This window comes from Glycine soja, chromosome 19 (genome assembly GCF_004193775.1).
Source record: "Glycine soja cultivar W05 chromosome 19, ASM419377v2, whole genome shotgun sequence".
Lineage (NCBI taxonomy): Eukaryota > Viridiplantae > Streptophyta > Magnoliopsida > Fabales > Fabaceae > Glycine > Glycine soja.
Genome location: NC_041020.1, coordinates 49,115,123 through 49,125,886, shown reverse-complemented (window position 1 = coordinate 49,125,886; position 10,764 = coordinate 49,115,123). Strand labels below are relative to the sequence as shown.

General features: G+C 32.8%; 1 protein-coding gene and 1 pseudogene across 1 annotated transcript; one reads left to right on the top strand and one right to left on the bottom strand.

Moving 5' to 3' along the window:
• Nucleotides 1-1,818: 1,818 nt before the first annotated feature.
• Nucleotides 1,819-4,104, bottom strand: LOC114399424 (protein ECERIFERUM 2-like). Its single transcript, XM_028361608.1, has 2 exons — nt 3,564-4,104; nt 1,819-3,060 (listed from the first exon to the last, which is right to left on the bottom strand). Exons 1-2 carry the CDS (start codon nt 3,990-3,992, stop codon nt 2,188-2,190), a joined length of 1,302 nt encoding a protein of 433 aa, XP_028217409.1. The 5' UTR covers nt 3,993-4,104; the 3' UTR covers nt 1,819-2,187.
• A 2,618-nt stretch (nt 4,105-6,722) lies between these two features.
• Nucleotides 6,723-9,759, top strand: LOC114398912 (annotated as a pseudogene).
• Nucleotides 9,760-10,764: the final 1,005 nt, after the last annotated feature.

The window sequence follows — 10,764 nt, the reverse complement described above, 5'->3', positions numbered from 1 at the left end:
GTGTCAGGGGATCGGACCACTGATGCATTTGTTAGATGTTCATGGAAGTTTGCTAATACTCCACCAAAAGCATTACTATATATACCAGTTATGCACCTTTGATCTCAGATCATTCTTTTCATCAAGTTTCCTGTCTCCTGCATGCTCCAAAATTTAATCGCATCTCAATAAAACTAATTGACATTGGTCCTTTACGGACAACTCACAAAACTTATTATGTATGCTTAATCATGCACAATTTATTAAATGATGAGACAGAGAGAGACTGATCTAAAGCCAAGATATCCATCGTTGTGCCGAATCATGGTTTCGATGAATGTTTTACTGATTATTTTTAAGAGATCAATGCTTCAAACTCGATCGTCAGAAATTTTCTGTTAGTGAAGATTGGTTTGGTTTATTGTTGGCGCTGCCTGTTGTGCGTAAGTAGAATGCCAGTAAACAGTCTTAAAATAAGAGGGACATCACATGCATGTACATAGCTATTAAAATATTTTCGGTAGAGTAAATATGACAGAAAGCCTTTTGCGTCTTCTTATCACAAACTATCACATAAATTTATTAATTTTTATAATAACTATTTAAAAGTTATACCAATAAAAACTTTTAATAGGTTGATAATGTAATTTTTTTTATGCATAATTATTAAACTCTTGGTTAGAAATATACATCTAATAATAAATTATCATATTTACTTACTTTTATAATAATTATTTTAATAATTATATCAATAATTTTTAATTGATTGATAATGTAGAACATTATAACCATTAAAATATCAATACATTTTGGTAATTAATTAAAGAATTAAAAGTAACTTTTTATTGATACGCTTTCACCTTCATTTCTATTGTACTAAATACTTTGTTTATTAATTCTTTAACAATACTTTTTTAGTTAAAGTAAAATAATATTTCACATTCATTAAAAAATTCTCAATATATATACATTAACTTTAATTAAAATAGAGTATTTTATGAAAAAAATATTATATATATTTTTATAATTTTTAAGCAATAAACCCTTCATTTTTCAATAGAAAATTTGTACTTTTAATCCTTAACAAGTGTCTTTCATACACTAGATAATATTAATCTCAAACAAAAAAAAAATTAAATAATTGAAAAAATTTAATAAATTAAATTTTTGTTTTCCTTTACTAATATATCAGTATACTCCTTAAGAACTGAATAATAAAATTAACACAAGATTTAAATGGACAATTTTATATTTTTATTTACTGAAAAATGAATAAATAAATAAATAAACAAAAGTCACATAAACAATTTACTCATGCAAGGTAGTCATAGTCATGACTGATGAGTTAAAGGTACATACTACATACACACATACGTATATCTTCTCTCTCACTCACTCACCTTATATAAATGACGAGTTCTAGCGTGCATAGGCGAAATCAAGTTTTGAAGGTGTGAAAGTAACCAACACCGTGGGATTGAGTTTTTCGTAATCCAACGATCATTTTTGACTGCCCATCCTATACCGTCCGATTGAATTATCCGTAATCCAACGGTCTTTTGTCAAGAATAATCATCATAAAAGTTTCTTCGTGATTTGGTTTTTAACTTTTAACGTGTAGTGTTGTTGAATGAATTTTTTTGCAAGGATCCTAAGCTTACTTATGCTGAAGATTTATTCTTTCATGGATTGGGACCTAAAGACAAAGAAATATTAGGATTCAACATCTGTTGGTCATGCTGGATACTGTGGAATCAGTGGACAAAAGTGATGTCAGATTACAAATAGCACGGACAGCGAAAATTCGAGACTTGAGACATATTTTTGGGGCAGCACGGGCAACAAAAATAGACTGTTGGATTATGAATAACTCAATCGGACGGTGCAGGACGGACAATAAAAAATGATCATTGAATTACGAAAACCAAGTTTCTTCGTGATTTGGTTTTTAACTTTGACACTTACAACACTTGGTTTCGCGTCCACCCTAGAACTCGTCTACATAAATAGATATGAGCTGGTTCTATCACATTTCACAAAAACTTTCTTATTCTTCCAAATTTTAGCAACTGTGAGCAGTGTGTAAGAAGCTTTATTCTTGTCTCGTCTCTGGTCCCATGTGTAAGTAAAGGTTGCCAGCATTGCATTACATAGCGGGAGAGAGAGAGAGAGAGACAAGAAGCCGAAAAATTAAATTTTTGCACAAGTCTAATGGTCCACACAACCAGCAAGAAGCATCGCTGGCTCCAACTCCAATATTGCTTCGTCTTTGCTTAGTTCAGCGAGTTCTTCCTCAGGAAGCATCACCATCACTGTTCTCGAAAGTCCTCCCACTGAGGAAGGCATCACTGTGATCAAACCTTCACCATCCACATTCCCCACGCGACACGAAACATGAACTGGTTTCTCGTTATTCCCGAACATTGCAGCATATAGCAACGACTCATTTTCTTCCTCAAACACCAAGTGCTCCATGCAAACACAAGTTAACTCAGTCCCATACATGCAATAATTCCCTTCATTGGTAGACCAAATTTCTTCCTCTGAAAGCCCTCCCAAATGCCCATGCACTGCACTAACTATGCCTCCTAACTGGCCACTCTCCATGTCCTCCACTTTCTGCGAGAGCATTGAAAAGTGCAATGCATTGCCGAAGTACCCTATAGGGAGTGACGCTTTTATGAGACTCCTAAAGTCGGTGCAAATGCATAGAGACTGTGTTTGGTGGTGATTCTTTGGAGGTTTGACGCGAGCGATGCGAGACCAAAACAGAGCCGCGAGGAAATCAAATGGGGTGGCGTTGGGGCACGTGTCATGGACTTTGGTGAGGCATTGATTGATGATTGAAGTGGAAAACTTGAAGGTGGCTGTGGCCATGTTTCTCGGAGAATCTGTTTTTGCATGGCGAGGGAGAGACTCTGCATCTGCGTGATTTGGAGCGACGAAAGGAGGGTGGGTAATGGGCAAGTGGCGGTGAACTTCGGTCCATGATTTGAAAAATGATGCCACGAAAGTTAGATCTGCCACCATGTGACTACAACTTATTCCTATTGCAACCCCTCCCCCTTGGAAGCTGTTTATCTGCAACCAACATCCACCGATCACTTCTATCTTATTCTATACAAAATCATCTATAACAATCAGTAATGAACTTTGAACACACCACATAACCAAAACTAACATCATATTTTAACTCAAAATTTTAAGATATTAGTTTTATGTCTTCTCATTTACATGATATTCAAATTTTTTATTTTTATCAAATATGTAACTTCACTTTTACAATTATACTCCAATAAACTTATACAATACTTAACTTAAAATTACTAGTTAAATTAAACTAATTTTATGTTAGTTAATTCAGATACTAAAGTTAAATATGACTTTTAACATATTTAGTATAAAAATGATCAAATTTATAAAATATAAAAGATAAAAGCTAGACAAAATTCTTTGCTCAACCAAGTATATGCTAAATAAAATTGTTCTTGTGCGTTATGGATAGTTCTTGTTTTTTGGCTGAGGTATACCCGATTCAACAACAAAAAAAAGAAAAACTGTTGGCACTTGATTGTAAATGATACCTGAATTCGGAAGGGAGACCATGTGGTAGGATCATCAGGCATATGATCCCAAGCAACCAGAAGGTTCTCTTCGGAGCCAGAGGCAGATTTGAGCCATTGATCAAGTGTGGCATCCACGCTGGCCTTTATGACCCGAACGCCCGCATCATTACACTTCACTTCCCACCCACCATCCACTCCTCTAATTCCCAACCGACCCGTCACAGTAGGGTACAGAGTCAGAACCTCAGACAACGATTCCCTCAAAGAGTTCAAATCAAACGACTCAAACCAGTTCTCCTCATTCTTGTAGTAGTATATAACATGCAGTGTGTGTGATCCCATGCCACGGTCCAGCGCGGATAGCGCATGAGCCTTACCCGAAGAACTAACGGGTCTGCTTGACACAACCGTTAGTTTTGAGTTCAGAGCTACCCTCGAGTTCGACATGTTTGTGCTTAGCACCGACAACTCTAGATTACGTGAGAACAGTGACAGAGAGAAACAAAAACAAAAACACTGTTATGTTATGGGTATGTTTTGCTTTGATGAAAGTCGTTAAAATTGGCAATATATATATATGTATATATACGTACACAGCCCTAAACATAATATAAAAGAATGAAGACGGTTAAACTTGTATAAGTGTGGACAGTTGAGAATTAAAGAGGACGGTGATAGTTGGTGGTTTTTATTAATGTTAGGGAATAATTGCTTCTCAAATGTTCCTAGCAACTACCGTAAAGTGAACCTTAGTTATGTTCACATGTTTCAGTTATTTTGGCTCACATGCTGATAATAGTGCTAACTTCTTTTTCCTGAACTGTTAGAATAGATTTTGGATTTAAGTTTTTTAAAATAGAATTGTTAATTATGAATAAGAAGTTAAAAAAATTATTATCTTAAATGATGGTAATATTAATCTTAATAAATAAATATATTAAGGACATTAGTTGAAACATTAATAAAAAAAAGGTTTTCCATGCACTTACATCATGATTTTGAATAACTTTGTATTTATTAATTTTTTTAACCAATATCCTTGAAAGACTTGTTTAATAGGACCAAAGAAGAAAATATAATAGAAGAGATATTAGTAATTGTTAATAACTATCGAGAATTCTATTTTATTAAATAGAAATGGATTAATTTGTTCTAACTTATCCCATTTAAATAGGCGGCGGTCCAATAAAATTAAAATAACTATATTATAAGTTAGGTTCATTTTTTAAGATTTTTTATACACAAATATTTGACTAATTATATAATTTTTCTAATATTTTTTTTACGAATTATATATTTCCTCAGTATTTATATTCGTTTGGCTTTTGTGTGGTGATTGTTTTTCATCACCGTCACTGTTGCATAATCTCTCTTTTCTCCTTCTCAACAACACTCATATTTGCACTCTCTTCGATCGTACGCCAACAACTTGCACCAGCGAGTCTAATTGTTCCCCCTTTGCAATGATTGACATGTTCTACCACATTAGGGACGTTCGAATATAACTAGAAATTGGAACTAAATGACTTCCACGTGAAGTTGAAAAAACTACTCTACACTATTATATCGTCTACCCCTTATATAACAGAGTAACCCCTTCGATTTCCATATACGAACGTTGCTACTTTGTACGAAGCTTTTCCTACATGAATAAACACAGGCGCCAATAGCATGCGTACGATTACAGTTAACAGAATACAAAGCATAATGTAATTTTAAAATTAACCAATCAGATATATTCGTATATCTCTTTACGAAAATAGTTTCGTACCGACAAGTATTTTCCTTCCATATACATATAAACCCGTGATATATATTATTCTACATTCGCACACGTTCAGTCATTACTTTTAAGTGCAATTAAACATATTTTGTAAGGTATATAAAAATCATTTATGCTTGTTAAATTGGTAATGGAAGGTGGGTAGTTTTATGATAGCCAGTGTTCTCATCATTTTCTTCAAAGGTAAGCAAGATGGGTAAAAATTAGATCTCATCATTTTCTTCTAAGAGATGCATGGTGTAGAAACAATTGCACAAATAAAAAACCCCAAATCTAAAAAGTGGACAGAATTTAAAATTAATAAAAAATATATAATTACTCTAAATTTTATGTATAAAAAAATGTAAACAAGTGAGTTTAATTTTTAATACAGTTGTTTTAATTTTATTGAGTCATGTAGGATGAGATTGTTTAACTTTATTTTTAGTTGAAGTGAGTTAGAATCCATGGATTAAAGATATAAAAGTTTTGAAATTAAAGAGAAAAATAAGTTATTTGAATCAAGACACGTTTTCCTTGCCTATCACTTGACAAAAATATTTTACATTAATTACTAGATTTTAGAGCTGCTTCTGCTTGTTCGGCGAGCTACTGCTCTTTGGCTCCTTTACTTTAGTCTTTAGTTCATCATTTATTCGCAACTCTCTTTGACCAATCTCCTCTGGTTATCGCTGGACCTTCAAGACTTGCTTACCATAGTCCGTGAAAGATGAAAAAATAATTCCATTCCCAAAAGATCAAAGTTGCAGTTTATTTAAATATTTTATATTTTTAACATTTTTTTGTTATTTTTTAAATATGTGAATGTAAATTAATTTTTTGAAATATGTAGTACTAATATATAAATTATAGTTATATTGAAATTCAGGATATTATCTTTAAAATAATTAATAATAATAAAATACCTATATTAAATTTATAAATAAAAATGTAAATATAATAAATACAACATATTTTACAAATATTCCAAAAAGTAATGTAATATATATTTTTTGGTCGGCAAATAATATAATATAGATATAATAAACCTATATAATAGTTTACCTCTTGGTTAACTTTTATCTATAGTTATTTTCAAAATGATGTTTGTTAAAAAAAATGGTTTTTGATCCTTTTATTTTGTTTTAATCTTTGGAATATATCCAGTTTTGTTTTGGACCAAAGCTAGAGAGTTGTGACCTCAGCTTGAGCCTTTATTAGTGTAGTTCCCTTGGTGCTGCCTTGGAATTGAAGAAACCACCTGCAAGTTTTTATATGTGTAATGTGGATCGATGCATCTTTTTTCTCTCAGGAGCAGAAGTCAGGCTAGGGTTCCGTTGTAGCTTCGACAACCCGTGCATCTTAATTCTGGAAGGTGAAGCCTTGGGACTTATTTACGCGCTTCTATGGACGAGATGGACATGGATATGACTCATGTAATTTTTTTGAACTGGTGTTCGACAGAATTCAGAAACATAGAATAAATTTCTCTGAAGTACGTAGGTTTCATCATTAATAAATTTAGTGTGTGTTTGGATGAAGCAATGGTAAAATATTTTAACTGAGATATTAAAATGTCTTCTTATAAAATAATCTGTTTGAATAAGATATTTCAGAAATAATTAAAATGTCATTATTTTATAAAACATTTTAATAGACTAAATTGAAAGAATTTCAAATTTTCACAAAAAAATAGAGAAATTAAAATTCTCCCTCCAATCTAGGCACGCTCTCCCTCCCTCTCAGCCACTCTCTCACGCCGCACACGCTTTCTCTCCCTCTCAGCCACTCTCACGCACACGACGCTAGCGCTCTCTCCCTCTCAGCACAATAGCTCTCTATCTCAATCACTCTCATGCACCACACGTAGCGTTCTCTCACAAGAAAGTTTCCCTTGTAATTTCGACCCACACTCTCGTTGTGCCATGGTGTGTTCATTTTTTTCGTTAATTTGTGATTTATTTTTTATTTAGTTGTTTGATTTTATTGGTTTTGTACTGTGGGTACTCATTATTTGATTTCGTTGCTCATTGTTTGATTTCATTAATTTGTACTGTGGGTAGTTTTGCAAATTTATTAGGAACAGACTCTGTAGTGTAGGTGCTTGTGTTTATTCTTCTATAAAAACTTTGGTTTCTTCACTTTGTGTTTATTCTTCACTGTGTTTATTCTTCACTTGATGGAACAAGTTGACCTTGTACCTCCAAGCATAAAGCATCTGCAATTAGACCGATTTCTTAAAAATGGTAAGGGTTTATTTTGCTTAGACCTAATGATCCACAAAAAAATAAGAACTGGGCAGGGCGAAATAGCTGTATTTGCTTAGACCAATTTCTTGTATTAAGATTTCATCCTTGAAACCATAGTTAAAATTATTTACTGAAGATGTATTTGCTATTTCCTTCCCTAGCAATATTACATAAACAATACCTTATTTCATGTTATTTAATCATAAACTTTGTAGAATCAAAATTTTCTTATGGAAATTGCTATGATGTTTTATATCTTTTTTCCATTCAAATTGATACTTATAATCTTCTACTTTTTTCTGTTTAGGTTTACTAACACTTTAGTATTGAGACTTGACACCATCTTTGTCCTTCCATATATTGTTGTCATTCAGGTTTTCTATTATTAATAAGAGTCATCGTTGTGTGACAGCATCACTAGCTACACGGCAGGGACCAACATCTAGGGCTGCATTTCAAGTATGTCTGTAGGTTTGGTTGGCAGTGTCTCTTCTTGCGGATGGTCTGGCTGTTGCTAGGCAGGTTAGATATTACTTTGTCCAATCAATGTCTTGCTATGTTACTACATGATGGTTTCATAGCAAAACAGTGGATAAAATAGCAATGATATCCACTTGAATAATGTTTTCTTGTATTGAAAAAATTGAAAAGGTTTTGGATAACATGAGTGATTCTTTGAATTCATTTTCATTTTTCAATGCACACTTTCCTGTGAAAAATGGGAAACTGATTAAGTTGTAAAAAAACTTGGTTAGGAATGAAATGAGCTATAGAAAGCCATAATTTTCTCATGTTTTCAATGGCCAGTTGAATCATCAATGTGGAATAATTACGCATTTATGTTATCCAATTGATTATAATGTCATTTGCCATCATGAAACAAGTAAAAGGCAATGTTTTTTTCCCTAGTCATTTTTCTTCAATTAGTTTATAGCTTCCAAAATAACATGTTGGTTTCATGCGATTCTTGCGGGCGCATTTGCTAATAAGGATTTTGACAGGGCCACAACAACTGCATCACGAGTTCTGCAGGTGCTTTAGAGTGTTGAATGAAATACCATTTTTCCTCAGAGACATACATTATGCAAATGTGACGCGTTATTTGTTATACTGTAGATGGGTTTGATTTTAGGATTGGCACTTGCATTCATTCTTGGAATAGGATTGCACTTTGGTGCTAAAATATTTACACAAGATGCTAATGTTCTGCAGGTGCTTTAGAGTGTTGAATGAAATACCATTTTTCCTCAGAGACATACATTATGCAAATGTGACGCGCTATTTGTTATACTGTAGATATGTTTGATTTTAGGATTGGCACTTGCATTCATTCTTGGAATAGGATTGCACTTTGGTGCTAAAATATTTACACAAGATGCTAATGTTCTGCAGGTGCTTTAGAGTGTTGAATGAAATACCATTTTTCCTCAGAGACATACATTATGCAAATGTGACACGCTATTTGTTATACTGTAGATATGTTTGATTTTAGGATTGACACTTACATTCATTCTTGGAATAGGATTGCACTTTGGTGCTAAAATATTTACACAAGATGCTAATGTCCTCCACCTCATTCAAATTGGGATCACGGTAATTGTTCATTTTCAAATTGGAAAGGATATTGGTGTTGTATCTTCCCAACCCCCTAAGCAGGGAGACTTACATAGTTACATTCATGTTCATTCTTTCTTACCAGTTTGTTGTAGTCACTCAACCCCTGAATTCTTTAGCATTTGTTTTTTATGGTGTCAACTTTGGGGCATCTGATTTTGCATATTCAGCCTTCTCCATGGTGAGTATTTTCTTCCATTTTTAATGTTACATGGTATTATGATAAATGGCATATTCAGCCTTCTGCACTAAATATTAAGGACTACTTCATTATGGTAACTCTCAAGTTGTGGTTGCAATTCTTAGCATCATTTGTCTGCTTATTTTGTCATCCGCCGGTGGTTTCATTGGAATTTGGGTTGCTTTGACCATCTATATGGGTCTTAGGGCATTTGCTAGCTTCTTGAGGTAATACTGATTTTTAAGGATTATTATTGCTAATGTTTTCCACCTAATTGAATTGATCACTATCAAGACACTTGTCACATTTAGAACATTGATTCAATGCATTCTCTTTTAGTTAATGAACTAATGTTGATGCAGAATTGGAATGGGATCAGGACCTTGGGAGTTCCTAAGGAGCTCATGACTGCACATGGCAGACACCGTAGTTATAGCTTCATATTAGGCCTAGGTTTCAGTGGTGTTTGTTGATTACATTTAAGTGAAGAGAAGCTTTCCCTAGGTTTTTAAGTCGCTTAAAAAATTCTTCAAAAAGAATAGGCACTTTTCCCTGCCTGATTGTGCTTGGGGTATTGGTTGAAAAATTTACCTCTGTATCATATGTACAGAAAAATCTCTAACTCTACTCTCATAGTATCATATATAGTGAAATGAAATGAAATATAGAATCAAGCTTATGTTTGTAACCATGCAAATATAATTAATTGCATGAATAACGTGAAAATGAAAGATGGCATGGAATGGAACAATCACTAGTGCTAAAAAAAGATTTAGAAGTCCTTTCGTTTTTAGGAGATTTGTATATGGTAATCACATCAACTTAGTCCTCGTTGCAATATAATTTGAAATCAAAGTATTTATAAGACCAATATCACATTTTAATCATTATTAGAAGATGTTAGAATTTTCGGGATAAAAATTATGTTTGAGATATTCATTAAATTGTCCATTTACTCAAATCCACAGCATATCAGAAGCACTTTTTAAAAGAAAAATAAAAATAAAAAGAACATATTAGAAGAATCAATGCCTTTCACTAGACATGAAAAAGCAAAAGCAAAATAAATATTTAAAAATAAAAATTTGAATTTCATTGAAATTGAATTTTCATTAAAATACAAGAAATTGAATTACCTCATCCAAACAAGGAAATTAAAATACAAGAAATTGAACTACCTCATCCAAACAAAATATTTACAAAATGAAAAGAATTTAGATCAAGACAATCAAAATGTTATGTATATAAATTTCCTAAAAAATTTTAAATCTCTCATCCAAACACATAGTTAGAGACTAGAGAGAATTATTTTTGAACTAACGAGATGGACAAGCTAATATTATTCCTCATACCTTAGCTAGGACGGTTGTATCTCATGCCAGTCCCACCATTTATCATTCTATTTCCTTTGTA

Bases quoted from the DNA above. Each gene is read 5' to 3' on its own strand.
- LOC114399424 (XM_028361608.1), bottom strand. From the start codon at position 3,992: ATGTCGAACTCGAGGGTAGCTCTGAACTCAAAACTAACGGTTGTGTCA. The intron at 3,061-3,563 runs GTATCATTTACA...TGTTGGTTGCAG, and splicing joins GGTCTCCCTTCCGAATTCAG to ATAAACAGCTTCCAAGGGGG.